The 18,697-nt window shown below is 35.7% G+C and overlaps 1 protein-coding gene across 4 annotated transcripts in view; it reads left to right on the top strand.

Moving 5' to 3' along the window:
- The window catches only part of GLCCI1 (glucocorticoid induced 1), a 122,117-nt gene that overhangs the window by 66,036 nt on the left and 37,384 nt on the right, over window positions 1–18,697 (top strand). For all 4 annotated transcript variants that reach the window (XM_049893298.1, XM_049893301.1, XM_049893299.1 and 1 more), the window contains exon 3: window positions 843–929. In XM_049893298.1, the coding sequence (XP_049749255.1) occupies window positions 843–929 (87 nt within the window). The remainder of the gene's footprint in view (window positions 1–842; window positions 930–18,697) is intronic.

Genomic DNA, 18,697 nt, shown 5'->3' on the forward strand with positions numbered 1-18,697 from the left:
ACTTAGAGTTTTCTTATATATTAAAGGTGGTATTATAATAATTTTGATTTATAACACAATTGCTAAATGGTGTTACCACTTTGTGGCATCATTTGAGATATGGTATTTTATGTTCCATTTGGGTACAGTGTCTGTTGATGGCTGAATAACTTTAAGTGAGGTTATAGGTAAAAAAAAAAAAAAAAAAATTCTATTTTCTGATATGTAGCTATTGTTTTTGTTTGTTTTTAAAGATGCATTATTTTAGTTGTGGGTCAGTTTATTTAGCTCATATTTACTGTTTAATCTTTTTTATAATTTACTTTTTTCATTTGGTTTACATTTTTCACATAAATATGCCTGATATTTTTCAAAAAAAGATACTGTTCTTAATAATCTGTTCCGAGTACAGGAGAAGTAGTACAATCAGCCCACTATCTGTCTAGATAAATGACATGTAGGTCACTTTATAATCCTACTGCTTCTGAGTTAGTTCTGTTAATCATACTTCTGTCCATTGTATTTGATGGAAATATTATTTATTTAGTTTGGCTATTCTCTTTACAAACATCAATATGCAAATCTCTTTGAATTCAGTAACTAAGTTGTTGATGTGAAGATATCAAACGTTTTGAGAAAGGTGACTTGGAGACTTCTTAGATTGATCATGTGACAGAATTCAGAATATGACTTTTTTAAAAACATTTCACATGCTTCTAAAAATCTTAGCATTCAAAGGGTTTTACTGTAGCCCTTAAACTGGTATGTGCTAAGATTTTGAGATACATTTTAGTTGCTATGAGATCAGTAAGTAGAGACAAAATTCCTTATTGTTTTATACTTTTTTTTTTTTTTTGGTAAAGACACCTAGCTGTTGGGCAGAAGAGGGAGCAGAAAAGAGGTCACATCAACGTTCTGCATCATGGGGGAGCGCTGATCAACTAAAAGAGGTAAGTTATTTCTATTTTCAGTCTATAACCTGTTTTGGTCCTAGAAAATTCTTACTTTTTGCTGAATATAATAGTACTCCTTTTATTTGTCCTAACTTTACCTCTTCCAGAATTTAAGTTTAATCTTACCTCTTCTCAGTTTTGGTGAAGTCTGAGTTTACTTCTTTTTTTTTTTTTTGCGCTTCACGTCCTTTATAAACATTTGTCCTTCACCCACTCAGCTTCAGCCTTTCCAGGATGAAGTCTGATTTTGTGAAATAACCTCTATGTCTTTTTCATTTTAATTATCTTTTGTTCCACTTCAGCTTGCTTATTTTTGAGGTATAGCAACCAGAACTACAGATCATAGCTTTGTACAGTGTTAGGATAGTGTTTTCTGTTTTTATAGCTTTATTTATGATATCCAGCAGCATATTGTTGCCCTTTGGGACCCAGTAGTGCAGTGAAACATATGTCTTTTGGGGGTAGTTTTATAACCCATTTTGTCATTAATTATGAATAACCTGAAGTATATTTTTTATGGTGATCTTTTGGATTGTTTTTCCTGATAGCTTTATCTTTTACTCATCTAATCCTTATCTGTTAAGTTTTATAAAATTACAGAGTTGAAAGGTCATCTAGTTCATCTCTTCTATAGTACTTCTTTAAAAAGGTAGTCATCCAGTCTCTATTATGATCATTCTCAGTGAGGGGAACGCAGTATTTTGCAATAGAACCAGTTCAGTGTTTTAGCTTAAATTGTTAAATAAGTTCTTTGTATATTGAACTCAAAATTATACCCCATAGTTTTGACTCTTGCCCTCTGGATCAGTATTGAGTAGATGTATTTTAAATATTTGAAAGGCTAACAATAAGTCATTTTTTTTTCTCCAAGGTAAACACTGACATTTCTTTCAAATGTTTTTCTTATGCCATAGTTTGCAGACCTTTTAGTATCATTTTCATATACTGTAGATCATCATTACCTCTCATATACTATGGTACTTAAACTCAACCAAACCAAAAACCAAACCCATTTCCATCGAGTCAATTCTGACTTATAGCAACCCTATAGAACAGAGTAGAACTCCCTCAAGGAGGAGCTGGTGGATTCGAACTCTTGACTTTTGGTTAGGAGCCAAATGCTTAACCACTGTGCCACCACGGCTCCAGATAAAGTCTATTACCTATGACTGTGTTGTATTTTTAGTAGCTTCCTGTTAACCATGTAGAGAAATCCTCAATTCCTTATATTTACCTTAGAAATACACAAAATCATTTTTTCATAGCAGCGGTAAAAGAGAAAGGAAGCTGAGTCTATATAAAAAAAAAAAATATCTAGTCTAAAATAGGTATGTATCTATGTATACGATATGAATAACAAAAGAGTGAACGTTCAGTTTTATCTCAGGTAAATAGAATCTCAAAAATTATCAAGACTTGGTATAGTTGAACTTCAGACTACAACAACATATGATATGCACTATTTAAAAAGGACTGACTGACATGACTGAGTGAGAAAGTTGGATTACTCTCTCCAGAAAGCAACCCTAAAGATAGATAAAATTGTCAAATCAACCATTTCAGTGCTCTGGAAATCAACCAAACAAATTAAATTGAGAAGCTCTATTAATAAAAACTACTGAACTTACGGTAAGAATAGCACAGATTTGTGATGTTCTTGTCTGGAGCTAGTACTCTTCCCTCATTCCTTGCACCTAGCTCTGTTGGCGTGGTAGTTTATCCAGGATGAGGCAGGTCTTCAAAACCAGCACCTTTACTGCCCCTGCTGGAGAGAGCTCACTTGATATGGAGCATTCTACATTAAAGTGGCAATTTGGTACCAAGTAAACAAGGAGGGTCAACAGCTCTGCTACTCTGAGGTTTTGGTCCAATTTAGAGCAAGCAATTGATTGGCAGACTAGCTGGGATTTAACAGAAAGTTCTAGAAGGAAAGACAGTCATGGAGCTTGGTAAGTTCAAAACATGCCCTGGGTTAACTGAAGGCTGTGCGCCTGCACAGGAGAGAACAGAGTGGGCCCCAGCCTTTATACGTCCTGGCCAGAGATGCCTAAGAATATGTGCAGAGGGGATTCAGGAAGGGTGTTGGAAAATAAAATCTGGAGTAGACTTGTAAAAGGCCTGGATTTTGAATGTGTTCCCCATTCTATACACAAATCTATCAGCAGAGAGTAAAATCCTTACTGGCTTGAGTTGTTTGAACAAAACCTCTGACCAATGTTTGGCTGAACAATGATCTATGGAGACACAGTGATGACCTCTTAGGAAACCAAGCTTAAAAAGAAAAGTGAAATAATAATTTAGTTGAGACATCAGTAGCCAAACATTGCTGGGGAGACAGACTTCACAGATTTTAGTCTATCGGGTTACTAATAAGATGAGACAGCAGCAACCTCTGGTGGGGGGGGATCAGAATCTATAATTGTTACAGTATATTATCTAACATGTCTAGTAGTCAATAAAAAAAAATTGGAGACATGGAAAGAAACAGGAAGGTATAACCCATACTTTAAAAAAAAGGCAATCTGTAGAAACTGTATCTAGGAATTTCCATATGTTGCATTTAACAAAGACTTCAAAGCAGTTATTGTAAATGTGTTCAAAGAGTTAAAGGAAACTATATTTAAAGAATTAAAGGCAAGTGGGACAACAGTGACTCAATACAGAATATCAACAAAAAGATATTCTTTTAAAAAAGCAAACAAAAATTCTAGAATTAAAAAGTATACTAACAGAAATAAAAAAAAACTAGGTGCTCTACAGAAGATTTGAGATGGCAGAAGAATCAGTGAACTTGAAGATAGACCAACAGAATTTATAAAACCAGAGGAATAAAAAAAAAAAAAATGAACGAAAGAGACTTAGATGCCTATGGGACATTACTGTATTTTTATGCAACTAATATGTGCCTTCTAAGTTTGTTTGCCAACTGCACCCTCCCTTCACAAGGAATTTTTGTAAGCATGCAGTGCTAATTTTTTTTTACAGCAGCATATAAAAAAAATTGGTATAGTGGTGCTTATGAAAATACCTGGCGGGGGGAGGGCACAATTGGCAAACCAACATAGAAGGGTCACGTTATTTGTGTAAAAATATGGTAATTGCATAGGCGTGCATGTAAAGGAAAACCTGGGAGAAAAAAGAGGAACAAAAGTACCTTTTAAAAATTTGAAGAAATAATGGCAGAAAACTTTCCAAATTAGCCCAAAATAGAGAGAAAACCTTGATAGCAGAGAAAGGAAAATGACTCATCACACATAGAGAACCAGTACCAATAATACCTTTAACTGCCAATTGACTTTTCATCAGAAACAATGAAGACCGTAAGTCAGTGAGATGATTTTTCAGTGTGCTCAGACAAACAAACAAAATTTCTCAACCAAAAGCACAACATCCCTGAAAGTAATCTTCCAAAATGAAGGTGAAATAAAGGCATTCCCAGATAAACAAAGATTGAGAGAACTTCAGTTTCAGGCTGAAAAGAAGACAGTAAAGAAGGAACGCAGGAACAAAAAACAAAAGAAAGACACAAATAAAACACAATTAACAAAATGACAGATGTAAATTCAACCGTATAAATACATTAAATGTGAATGGACTAAACACTGCACTCAAAAGGCAAAGATTATCAGACTGGATAAAAAAGCAGCACTCAACTATATGCTGTCTAGAAGAGATACACCCTAAATTCAATGACACAAATAGGTTGGATGGGAAAACATAATCAATGAAAACATTAGCTATAATAGAGCTGGAGTAACTATATTAATATTAGACAAAATAGATTGTAAGACAGGAAGTATTACTAAGACAAATAGGGCAAGTTCATGATGATACAAAGGTCAATACATCAGGAAGACACAATTATAAATGTTTATGCATCTAACAACTGAGTCCCAAAATACGTGAAGCACAACAGAAAGGAGAAATTGACAGTTCTATAATAGTAGAGATTTTAATATCTCACTCTAAATACTTGATAACACAACTAACTAGACAGCAAATAAGCAAGAAGATAGACTTTAACAACATTATCAATCAACTTGGCCAAACTCACATATATAGAAAAGTCAACCCAGTGATTATAGAATACATATTCCTTTCAAGTACATGTAAAGCTTTCTCTAGGTTAAACCATATAATGAGCCATAAAATGAGTCTCAGTCGATTTCAAAAGATGGAGATTATATAATGGAAAGAAATCTAAGAAAAGCCTCAAATATTTGGCAGTTGAACTGCGCTCTTTTAATAATCCAAGGGAAAATTTAAAATATTTCTAAGTAAAACAGTCACAGCTTATCAAAATTTGCATGCAGCTAAAGCAGTGCTTCAAGAAAAATATAAACCTTTAAATGTGTATATTATCAAAGGAGAACAATCTCAAAACCAAATCAGTTATTTAAGCTTACATCTTAAGAAACCAAAAAAAGACAAACTAAACAAAAATAAACAAAGAAAAGGAATAATAAGGATTAATGTAGACACCAATGAACAGAAAAATATTAGAGAAAAATCAATAAAACTAAAAATTTATTCTTCGAAAAGAAGAACAAAATTGACAAACCTTTAGTCAGACTGACCAAGAAAAAAAGAAGAGACGAATTACTGAAATCAGGAGTAAAAGATATGACATCACTATGAACTTTATAGAACTTAAAAGTCTTTATAAGGGAATATTATGAAAACTTTATGCTATTAAATAATTTAGATGAAATGGACAATTTCCTAGAAAGACACAAACTACCAAAACTAATACAAGAAGAAATGGAAAAAGGTAAACTTGTAAAAAAATTAAAAAATCAAATTAGTAAATTAAAATCCTCCCACAAAGAAAATCCAAGGGCCATATTTGATAAATTCTATAAAATTTTTATAGAAGACAAATGCCTGCTTAGAAAATAGAGGAAAAGGAGACACTTCCCAATTCATTTTATGGTGCCAGAATTACCCTGATTTCAAAGTCAGACAAAGACATCATAAGAAAACTGCAGGCCAGTGTCCTTCTTGAACATAAATGCAGAACTCCTTAACAAAATATTAGCAAACTGAATCCAGCAGCATGTAAAAAGGGTTATACACTGATTACATAGAATTTATCTCAGTAATGCAAAGTTGATTTAAGATGTGAAAATTAATATAACGCAGTATACTAATAAGGTCAAGAACCATGTGATCATCTCAGTAGCTTCAGAGAAAATGTTAAACAAAATCTAACACCCATTCATTGTGAAAGTATTTTAACAAACTGGAAGGGAACTTTCTCAACCTAATAAAGGACATGTATGAGAAACCTACAACTAATATATTCAATGGTGAAAGACTGTTTTCCCTCTAAGATCAGGAAGAAGGCAAGCATGTCCACTGCCACAACTTCTATTCAGTATTGCACTAGAGGTTCTAGTCAGTGTAATCAGGCAAGTGAAGAAAAAAGACATCCAGATTGTAAAGGAAGGGGAAAACTGCTTTAATGCTCAATTAACATGATCCTAAAAAAAAAAAAAAAATTTCCTGAGAAATCTACAAATATATTACTAGAACAAAATAAACAAGTTCAGCAAGGTTACAAAATACAAGGTCAGTGTACAGAAATTAATAGTATTTCTAGCTGTGAACAATTCAAAGAATAATTTAAGAAAAAAATTGTTCACAGTTGTATCAAAAAGATCAAAATACCTAGGGATAAATTTAACAAAAGAAGTGCAATATTAATACACCTAAAACAATAAAATAATGCTGGGGAAAATTAAAGACAATTTAAATAAGTGAAAAGACTTACCTTGTTCATAGATTGGAAGACTCAGTATTATTGTCATTAAGATGATAATTCTCCTTAAATTGATATATGGATTCAGCGCAATCCCTATTACAATCCCATCAGGGATTCTTTTTTTTTTTAAAAGTTGATGTGCTAATCCTAAAATTTATATAGAAATACAAAGGATCTAGAAGAGCCAACATTTTGAAAAAGATGAAAAAATTTGGAGGACTTAAATTACACTATTTCAATACTTACTACGGTCTACATTAATGAAGATAGTGATGTATTGGCTTAAAGGGAGACATATAGATAAAATAGAACAGAATTTTGAGCCCAAGAATAAATTCTTTAATTTATTTTGATTTTCTACAAAGGTGCCAATACAATTCACTTGAAAAGGACAGTCTTTTCAACAGTTATACACATACCATACCCAGTGCTGTTGAGTCGATTCCAACTCATAGCGACCCTATAGGACAGAGTAGAACTGCCTCGTAGAGTTTCCAAGGAGCACCTGGTGGACTCAAATTGCTGACCCTTTGGTTAGCAGCTGTAGCACTTAACCATTACACCACCAGGGTAGTAGTTAGTGCTGGAATAATTGAATATCCATATCTAAGAAACATAAATTAACTCCCACTATATAGGAAAATTAAAGTGGATCATAGTCCTAAATGTAAACTCTAAAGTTATAAAAAGTTCAGAGGCCTTGCATTAGGCAAGGCATTCTTACATACAACACTAAAAGTAAGAGCCGTGAAAGAAAAAAAGAATGATAAATTGAACTTTATTAAAATTAGTAACTTTTATACCTCAAAAAACACTTTTAAAAGAATGAAAAGACAAGCCACAGTCTGGGAGAAATATTTGCAAATCATATATATGTTAAAGGACTTGTATCCAGGATATATAAAGAACTCTTAAAGAGTTTGTTTTGTCTTCATGAGCAAACAAACAATTCACTTAAAAAAAAATAGAACACTTGGTGTTTCACCAGAGATGACATATGAATGGCAATGACTCCATGAAAGATACTCAACATCAGTAGTCATTAAAAAAAAAAAAAAAACCAAACCCTTTGCCATCGAGTCAATTCCAACTTGTAGCGACCCTATAGAACAGAGAACTGCCCCGTAGAGTTTCCACGGAGCACCTGGTGGATTCCAACATCCGACCTTTTGGTTAGCAGCTATAGCATTTAACCACTATGCCTCCAGGGTTTCCCAGTAGTCATAAGGGAAATGCAAATTAAAATCACAATGAGATACTACTACATACCCACTACAATGTAAGTTTAAAAGACAAAAAAAAAAATAGCCCTATTGCCATTGAGTCGATTCCTGACTCATAGTGACTATACAGGCAATACCAAATGTTGACAAGGATATGGAGGATCTGGAACCCTGAAATGTAGTTGGGAATATAAAATGGCACAGTCAGTTTGGGAAACGGTTTGTCAGTTTTGTAAAACGTGAAACAGAAACTTACTATGTTGTTGATGGTAGGTGCTATACCTCTTGCCTGTGGTGGAAAACTAGAATAGTTGCATGATTTTTCTGACCACTTTAGGTAAATGTCCATTATAAGTCAGCAAATTTCGTCTAGTCTTTTATAATAGTCAAAGCTTCCAACTTCTTTCATGCTTATAGCTATTCCCCTTCTCCCAGTGGCAGCTTACTGTAGCAGGGTGACTTGTCGTGGTTGTAGAGGTCATGGAAGCTTTTTCTCTTTCTTGCACACCTCCTCCCTAACTCCATAGCTACTCTTTCTGACTCATCTGGAGTTGGAGCTTGGGGAGGGATGGAGCGATAACTGAAACAGAAATTCCTACTTTACTGGTACTATTATGAGAAGCCGTAGATTCTCTGGGCTTGACCAATTTTTAACTCTTACTTTGTCTTGTAGTATATTTTCATGGGTTCTTTGGTGCTCCTCTTGTTGCATGTCTCTTCCCTATAATTTTGTCCATCTGGGTCACTGATTCCCTTGTTCTCTCTTTAGCCTCTAGAATTCTAGAAATAGCCTTCAGCTTCCCAGCTGCCAAGCTCTTCTAGGTGACCTTCTTAAGACAATCCTCCATGATGGCTTTCATGCTCAGATTTCCCAAATGATTAGTGGGAAACTCTTATACATTTTTTGTTTGGTTAATCACTGGGAGTTTAGGCTGGAAACCTTCTTTCTGTCCTATAGGGTCACTACGAGTTGAAATCAACTCGATGGCAATGGGTTTGGTTTCTTCTTTTTTCTTTTTTTTAATTGGTTCCATCACATTCGGAGCAAAGGAAAATGAAGAATACCAAGGACGCGGGGAAAATATCAGTCTAAAGGACTGATGGACCGCATGAACCACAGCTCTACCAGCCTGAGCCCAGAAGACCTGGATGGTGCCCAACTACACCACCAACCGCTCTGACAGAGATAACAATGGAGAGTATTGGACAGAGTAGGAGAAAAATGTAGAACAAAGTTCAAATTTGCAAAAAGGAAACAGGCTTGCTGGTCTGACAGAGACTGAGGGGATCCCTGAGGCTATCGCACCTTGACATCCCATTGACTTACAACTGAAGCCACTCCTTTCAGCCAAGGATTAGACGGGCCTATGAAGGGATAATGGCACATGTAGGGAGCGTGCTTCTTAGTTCGATTGGGCATGCAGGACCAGGTGGGCAACACCTGTTCAAAAGCAAAGATGAGAAGACAAATCTGGATGAATAGACACAGGGAACTTGGAGTGTAAAGAGAGGCGGAAAGAGTGCTGACCATTGTGGGAGTTGCAACCAATGTCACCAGGCAATTAGTGTGTGCATTTTTGAATGGAAAACTATTTTGCACTGTAAACTTTCACCTAAAACACAATTAAAAAAAAAAAGAAAGGAGGAAAAAAAAACCCCTCTGTCATCCTAGCTCTCCCTTTTCAGTATTCACAGTGCGAGTCAGTCTGTCATGCCCCTTAACTGTGAGGGACAAATTCCAAGTCATTCCATTAAAACTACTCTTTCTTGATTTGAGGTAAAGGAGGATGTACACCCTCTCAAGTCTTGGATTTGATTTTATCCTACCTAAAACCTAATAAGTTAGCCTGTTACTGTTTCATGGATGCTGACAGGAGACATGAGACTCCTGGTTTAGAGATAAAGGACTTTTTTTATTCACAGCAAGTATCAAGAGCATCATCTTTGTATCAGTTCCCCTTGGCCCCAAGTCCCACAGGAGTGATGCAGAGGGCCCAGATGGATGCATTTACAGTAGATCACGTTACAGGAGAGGAACACTGAGCTTGGAGAATACACTTCTTTAAAGTAAGCGGTAAGCAAGCGTGCTGTCTCTCCCATAGGTTGCGTGCTGCAGACTCACCTGAGAAATGGCCTGGGTAGAGAGAATGTTCAGAGCCTTGTTTTCTTGGCATACCCAGCAAGATGTGTAGGTGCGCGAGAAATCCGTAGACGAATGTCTCGCAACACACCCTACTTCTTTCCTCACCAAAGATAGTCCGTTCTTAGTCCTTTCTCAGTCTTTACTTAGATACACAGTGTGGGTGAGGGGTTCCAGAGTCAAGTAATGGTTATCCTCTACGTACTTTTAAAGTCTTTCATGTTAATATTTTTGGAATGCAGCATCTTTACCTTTATGCCTTAGTAAATGTCATATTTTAACATTATATCAGTAAACTTAAAACAAAATAATAGCCAATTTATGAATAATTATGACATATGGTAAGGTTTTATCTGGAAAAATTGTGAGGAGGCATGGAAAAATAAAATGGAAAGGATTAAAAAGCAACTACTTTGAAATGAATTTTGAGCCAGATATTTTTAAAGAATTGGCAAAGATTGGCATCAATAGTTTTAGGATGGCGAGTAGTCCGGATGTATATAGTATATTAAGACCCATTGCCATCGAGTTGATTCCGACTGATAGGTGACCCTATAGGACAGAGTAGAACTGCCCCCATAGGGTTTCCAAGGCTCTAAATTTATAAAAGCAGACTAACTCATCTTTCTCCAGCAGAGCGGCTGTTGAGTTTGAACTGCCGACCTTTCGTTAAGCGGCCGAGAGCTTAACCTCTGTGCTACCAGGGCTGTACTGGGAGTTAAGTAAAGGGAATTAGTGGGAATAGATAGGCTAGTAGATGCTTAAAATGTAAACTTGATCACTTTTCTCCCATTTCCCATGCTCAGAATTCTTTTTATAATGGCTTGTTATTACACTTAAACTAAAACCTAATCTCTGATGATCCCCTGCCATGTTTTGACCCCTGCTTCCCCTCCAGCTGAATCTCTGATTAGTCTTCTCTTCCAGGTCTCTGTCAGATTTTCTTTCATACCAAGCTCTCTTTTTAATCTTGGCTTTTGTGTGTACAGTTTCCTCTCTGCCTGAAATTTTCTTACTGCTTCTCACATGTTTAATTGCTAAGCATCCTCTGACATCCACCACCCTAGACTCGGTTACATTACTCCGACTCCTAGTGTGCTGCACCTTTTTTACTGCACTTATCACAGTTTGTAATACTATATTGACTTGTGTGGTTCTAATGTCTACTTTCCCCCTGAACTGTAAGCTTTAGTCAGTCAGAGAACTTAATTGTCGTGTTTATCCTTTTCTGGCAACTAGCACAGTGCTTCGCACAGAGAATGGACCCAAAATATTTGTTGAATGAATGGAAAGAAGACAATATAAGTGCAGATTCTCTTGGAGCAAGCAGAAAAGGAAGGGAGTCACAATATAGATGGAAGAATCTGCTACAGTAGAGATAGAATAATGTAAAAAATAAATATAGAGATATGTGGAGGGATGACTTGAAAATATAAATGGGAGATTCTTGTCTGTAAGAATAGCATTGAGGATGGAAGTGGGATCAACATAGTGTCATGCATGCACCCCTGAGACAATGAGAGTAGAAAGGAGCTAAGGGAATAAGAGGAAGAGAAAAAAATCTAGAATCCAAGGTACATCATCCATTTAAAAAAAAAAAAAATTTTTTTTTTTTAAATCATCCATTTAGTATAGTATAATTCAAACTTAACAGTAGAGTGTGTATGTGTGTGTGTATATATATAATGTTACAACTTTGTGTACCGTATGTGAGTAAAATTTGTATACACGTATTTGTGTATAAAACTGAAACTGAAGTTTTATAAAACAGTACTTAACCTTTAGTATCCATGATGAACTTTGATGTTTTCTGTTCTATTCCATTTAAAAGAAAATGCTGGGTATGAATCAATAAATAGATTTCATGATCCAGTACAGGGCAGCAACCAGCATTTTGAAAAACTTTCTTCATGGTTCCAGATTTAGGTTTTTTTTTTTTTCTCTTCCAGATTTAGGTTTTAATTTAATTATACATTTATTCATTCAGAAAATATTTGTTAGTCATCTATAGCGAACCCAAGATTCAAAGATGAGCATACAAGATGATCATACTCTCTCAAGAAGCCTTTAATCTATTATTAGGGAGGAACAAGGGCGCATTATCCAATAGATGATCTGTAGTGAACAATTTCACATTTTTTCACCACATCAAAGGTTCTGCTTCTAGGTATGGCAGGTATTTGTCTCTTCCAACCCCACAGCACCCTCCTATAAAATCAAAACCTCCTTTCAAATTTACAGTCCATGACAGGGGCGGATGACCAAGTAAACAAGGTAAGTACAGGCTTGCTTGTGCTTACTTACTAATCTGTAGTGAATAATTTCACAACAGATGATCTGGTAAACAAGGTAAGCACTGTGCTTGCCTTGCCTATTGGATAATCCGCCCCTGGGAAGGAGAATTAAGACAATTCATGTACTCGTCATACGGATAGAATATGATAGGTGGGATGAGAGACAAAGCGTTATAAGAATTCAAAGGTAAGAGATAGTACCTCTTTTTATGGACTTTAACGAATGCTTCATGAAAGTGGTGTTGAGTTGGATCTTAAAGGATGAGTATAGTTTAGACAAATAGAGATAGATGGTGGGGAAATGAGTACACCTGAGGGGACAGTGTGAGCACTGGTTAGTTTCTAATACATTACACTGAGATACTGGAGATTTTAGAGTATTTTCATAATTTTGGAACATAAGAAATCAAGTATTACTTGATCTCGAGTTTTTTAAAACTGATTATGATATAAATTGAAAAAGGGTAGGTTTACTATTCTTAAGTCCTTAATTGGAAAGAAGGAAAAACCTCTGTGTTGCTGCTTTTCTTTATCTCACCAATAAGCTCTCTTTATTAGTAGTGGATGGTTTGTCTTGGATGGAACCATCTGGAGCAGTGAAATGATTACATATATTTCTCACTTCTGATCTAAGAGTGATTAATAGATGTTATTGATGTGGTATTCCTTTGTTTAAGGAAAATAGAAGTCTCCTTATAGTATTCCTTCTGTCCTAACATTTTATTAATTTTTGGTATTTTAAAAATTGTTTTTGTTGGTTTTTATTGTAGTGGGGAAAATAATTGCAATGATGTTTTCTGTGGACCTAAATAATGTGAAGAATGTTGATTATCCTTTTGGAATCATTTATATGATGAATTGTTCATTGAATTATATGATAAACAAACTTAAAAATACATATATTCTTTATCTAATAAAGTCTCTGTCTAAACCCATATTAAATTGAGATGTAAAGATATTTTATACTCTTAAGAATATCAGACCCAATAGGAACATATTTTTAAAGACCTATAATCTGCTTATCAAAAAAAAAAACTTATCAGTAGGTTAGTAGTCAGTTAATTGCTTCATCAAATTTTGTTTCATCTGTATTTCAGTGTCATATCTTGCAATATCTCCAACATTAAGAAAGGAAGTTACTTTGCAAAGTGGTTCAGATTATGAGCCAATACTTAGTGACTGGTAGTTATTTGCAGGTGAATATTAATATAGTATTACTTTGAGCAACATTGATAAGTAATAGAAGAGGTTACAAATTGAAGGCTAAAGGACTGGATTCAAGGTCAGTCAGATGTTTATTAGCTGTCTCACATTGGGCAAGAAACTTTATTTTTGAGAAATTTTCCTCATATGTAAAATGAATATAATAAATGTGTAGGATCAAATGAGTTTGTGAACTAAGTGTTTTTTAAATGTAAGTTAGGTATTGTTAAAATGGCTCCATTGGGAAATAAGCCTTTTTGGTAGTTATAAATACATTTCTTATGTTAAACTTATTTTCTTAAAAAAACTAGCTGTATCTGTGGAGGTGAAATCTGTGTGTGTGGTGTCTGTTCCTGGGTCAGTGGCGTTGGCTGAGTCTGCATGTGGGTAGGCATGTCTGTCTGTGGGTGCGTAGGCATTGATGCACATGAAAGTGACCCCTCATGCATGTGTGCCACGTACCACATTCATGTGCTCTCTGCACGTGCACATCTGTGCATGCATATGCTTGTGTTTATTAATTGGTATATCAGGAGGTTGAATGAATAGCAGTTAGTTCATTAGGTTTTGCCTGTTGACACTTTAAAGAAAGGCAGAAAAACAATACTGTTCATGTTTATGGAAGGGCAAAAAGAAGTTTTAATTTTTTATTTTTAGTTTCAGATTAGGTAATTGTTGCATTAAAATTCCTTTGAATGCTGTCAAGTGATATAATGCATAAATTTTGATTTTAACTAGGCTGTAGAACATTTCTTTTGAGATACTTGGTCTTTATAAGTATTAAAACTTGTGATATATTTCCATTTTCCTATGAAAGGGAACAACAGTGTGAGATTCATGACTTCTCAAATTATATTTTCAGAAAAATAAGTTGGAGTAGTATATTTAATAATTATTGTATGAGGTTTTATCTTAGTTCAGCTGTAGCGAAATTTTCCCCCCCATTTCTATGTCTGTCTTCACTTTTTGTAAGATTTCTTTATCTCCTTGTGAGTTATTAACTTGATTGTTAAAGCAGTATAAAATGGTGGTAAAGAGACCAGACTCTGGAATTTTACTTCCTTAGTTCAAATCCTGGCTTCACCACTTAACTGTGTGACTTTTTAGCAAGTGTTTTAACCGTTCAACCTCTCAGTCTCCTCACTTCTGAATTGGAGATAGTAATAGTATTTACCTCATGTGCTTTTGTTGAAAGATAAATGAGATAATTCACATAAAAACAGTTGGCAAAATATTTTCTACATTGCTGTTCTTATTAGCTGCTGTTGAATCGGTCCCCAACTCATGGTGACCTCATGCACAACAGAATGAAATGCTGCTTGGTCCTGCGCCATCCCCATGATTAGTTGTGGAATGAACCATTGTGATCCACAGGGTTTTCACTGGCTTATTTTCCAAGTAGATCATTAGACCTTCTTCCTTGTCCGTTTTAGTCTGGAAGCTCTGCTGAAACTTGCTTAGCATTATAGCAACACACAAGCCTCTACTGACTGATGGGTGGGGGCTGCGCAATGACTGCAGTGGCCAGGAATCAAACCTGGGGCTCCTGCATGGAAGGCAAGAATTCTACCACCAAACCAATATCTCACCCTTCATTGCTAAAAAAAAAAAAAACCCTTCATTGCTAGTGGTAAATAGTTATCATGTAGGCAAGTTTTTATGATGGTTTTCCGTTGGTGATTGACGTATCAAAGAGACTGGCCTACATTAGTTATTCTTTGAGTGACCATTAAAAAATGTTAGTTAGAATGTACTTCATCCGGGCATTTTCAGTATGTTCAATTATACTTTGTTAAAACTGTGTTGCCTTTATTTGGCAAAGGGTAAATTTCTTCAGGGTGCGTCAGGGTTGTATCCTTTCACCATACTTATTCAATCTGTATGCTGAGCAAGTAATCCGAGAAGCTGGGCTATATGAAGAAAAACACAGCATCAGGACCGGAGAAAGACGCATTAACAACCTGTGATACGCAGATGACACAACGTGGTTGCTTACTGAAAGTGAAGAGGACTTGAAGCACTTACTGATGAAGACCAAATTCAGTATGGATTACACCTCACCATAAAACAAAAATCCTTACAACTGGACCAATAAGCAATATCATGATAAACAGAGAAGAGATTGAATTTGTCAAGGGTTTCATTTTACCTGAATCCACAATCAACATCCATGAAAGCAGTTGTCAAGAAATCAGAAGATGTATTGCACTGGGCAGATCTGCTACAAAAGACCTCTTTAAAGTGTTGAAAAGCAAAGATGTCACCTTGAGGACTAAGGTGCACCTGACATAAGCCACGATACTTTCAGTTACCTCATATGCATGAGAAAGCTGGACAATGAATAAGGAAGGCTGAAGAAGAATTGATGCCTTCGAGTTATGGCATTGGCAAAGAATATTGAATATACCACGGACTGGCAGAAAAACAAACAAATCTGTCTCGGAAAAATTACAGCCAGTATGCTCCTTAGAAGCAAGGATGGAGAGACTTTGTCTTACATACTTTGGGTGTGTTATCCAGAGGGGCCCGTCCCCGGAGAAGGACATCATGCTTCGCAAAGTGGAAGGTCAGCAAAAAAAGAGGAAGACCCTCAATGAGATAGATGGGCACAGTGGCTGCAACAACGGGCTTAGCATAGCAAAGGTTGTGAGGATGACACAGGGCCAGGCAGTGTTTCATTCTGTTGTATATAGTGTTGGTATGAGTCAGAACGAAGTTGACAGCACCTAACAACAACAAATTCCTATTATAGGACTGCCTCTTCACACAATGAAGATGTATTCTAATGTCTCAGTTAATTGTTAGAAATGGCATTAACAGAAGTAGATAACATAGGTATGTCTTTGCCAAAAGTCTTCTATTTTGCAATAGCTCATTCATCTTTTCCTTGCAAGACAGGAAGCATAACTCCTAGCCCTCTTGACTTAACAGCACGTATTCCTCTTCTATCAGCACTGTTTCCCATTCAGCACCTTAGCAGCTAACTGTTGCCTTGGGCATGTCATTTCTCTCCTTCCAGGTAGCTGAGCCTGAGACTTCTTGCCCCATTTGAGCCAGATCACAGCTTTGTACTTTTAAGTTATTAACTTTCACTGACCTGATATCTAGGATATTATAACATCCCACAGAAAACCTTGTATAATTAAGCCTATTATGTTAAAAAGGAAATTGGTTTTTGGCCTGCCTCCCCCTAGGAATATGTGAGAGTTCAGTTTCTTCAGGTCTTTGTCACCATTTGGTATTCTTTTAAGTTTAGACAGTCCGATGGGTGTTTATTTATACTTCCTTGTTGAGAATGCTGTTGAGCTCCTTTTCTTATGCATATTGCCCATTTGGATGGTCTCTTTTACTAAGTGCTTGTTCAAGTCTTTTACTCACTCTTTAAATAGTCTTTTTCTTACTGATTTGTAGGAGTTTTTTTTTTTTTTAAACATATTCTGGATATGAGTCCTTTGTTGGATATGTGTATTGTGAATATCTTTTCCCATAGTGTGGTATATCTTTTCACTCCCTTATAGCATCTCTGCTTTATTTTTAAAAGATAAAAAATCATAGCTGTTCTTTTTGGTTCTAGCTTGTATCTACCCATGTTCTGGATGGATACTAGCCTATAGGGCATCTTGGAGTGGATGCAGCCTCACAAATGTAACATTTCAGAAAAGGAATAGTGCCTTTGAGTGTAGACAACAGCTTTCAGGCAGCTTCAGTGTTGTGCCAAGACTTATAGCTTGCTGGGTGGAGCTTGATCTGGCCTGGATTTCAGTCCTTATTTATCCTTTTAACCCTAGTGCCTTAATACTTGCTTAGTACTCAGACTCTACAAGCAAAAATGGCAGCCCAGAGCAGGTTATCTTTAAGTGTTCAAAATTTCTTACTGAATACAAATTATTTATACTTTAGTTATACATTGTGCCTTTTCTTTTCAAAAAGATGTTTCTGTTAAATTGGAGAAGACCTCAAAATTAGTTTATATCCTGAAGTTTGGTTATAAGTCAGGTGTCTGAAAGCCAGGATATATTCTTACACTGAAACTTTATTTTGTGGAATCTAGTTTCCCTGTAATAGTGAGATAGACTCTAAGCACTGTGTGTAGCTGGCTTTCTGTAGGAAATACTATTTAGGATTCTGTCTTGGGAAAACAGCGTATCTCCCATCTTGTCCTAATATCAGATATGAAGAATTATTGGAATTCCCAGCTATAACTAATGCTTGTACTTGCATCTTGGTGCAAAGGCATCTGTGGGTAAGAAGGGTTAACTAAGGAAACCAGATCTCTTGCTAGTGATAACCTATAGTATTTTTCCTGGTTTTAGGCTGGCTTCTTCTCTCCCTTTCTCTCCCTTTCTTTTTCCTTTTCTTCCTGAAGCCCCAGGATCTTGAATATTGCCACTTCAGTCCCTGAGGCAAGAACTCAAAAAGTCTTTTGAGGCTAAGAATTTTGTTTTGTTTCGAGATGCCGACAGTAGAGAGGGAAACAAACAGTACAAAAATAGCAAATAAACAAGGCAACTTTACCAAGTTTCCAAAGAATTACAATAAAATGTGTTCCTAGTTCTCCGATTTTAAGTGGAGCTAGTCCATGTGTTTCTTAATCTGATTCCACAACTCTTTTCGTCTTTTCTTTGTATTTGTACGAATTCTTCCCTCTACAATTATTTTTCCTCCTTTATGACCCAGGCCACTTACTCCCTATTTTTGTTAAACCTTGAAGCTAATGTGGTTGGAACACCTTTCATGTTTAAAGAAGTCTTTCTCCTTCCCTCTTTATTTTTTATTAATGCCACAAGAAACTGCTAAATATTTAGAAATACAAGGTAAGCTTTATCTATATATATATAGTTTAGTTCAAAAATTTACCTTCAGTATCACTTAATGTCTCCTCCCCACCTGTTTTTTAATTGTGGTAGATGTATATGTAAGAAAACATTTGACATTCCAACAATCTTCAAATGCACAGTTTAGTGGCTTTAATTATGTTCATCTTATTGTTCAACCATTACCCTTATCTGTTCCAAAATTATACCATCACCCTTAACAGGAGCTCACCATCCCCTAAGCACTGAATCTCTGTTTAAAGGAAGGTTATGCTGGGTATTGCATCTTCATAATTAGTGTGGGTAGGCTCACTGAAGTGAGGACCA

Source organism: Elephas maximus, chromosome 8, assembly GCF_024166365.1.
Source record: "Elephas maximus indicus isolate mEleMax1 chromosome 8, mEleMax1 primary haplotype, whole genome shotgun sequence".
Classification (NCBI taxonomy): domain Eukaryota; kingdom Metazoa; phylum Chordata; class Mammalia; order Proboscidea; family Elephantidae; genus Elephas; species Elephas maximus.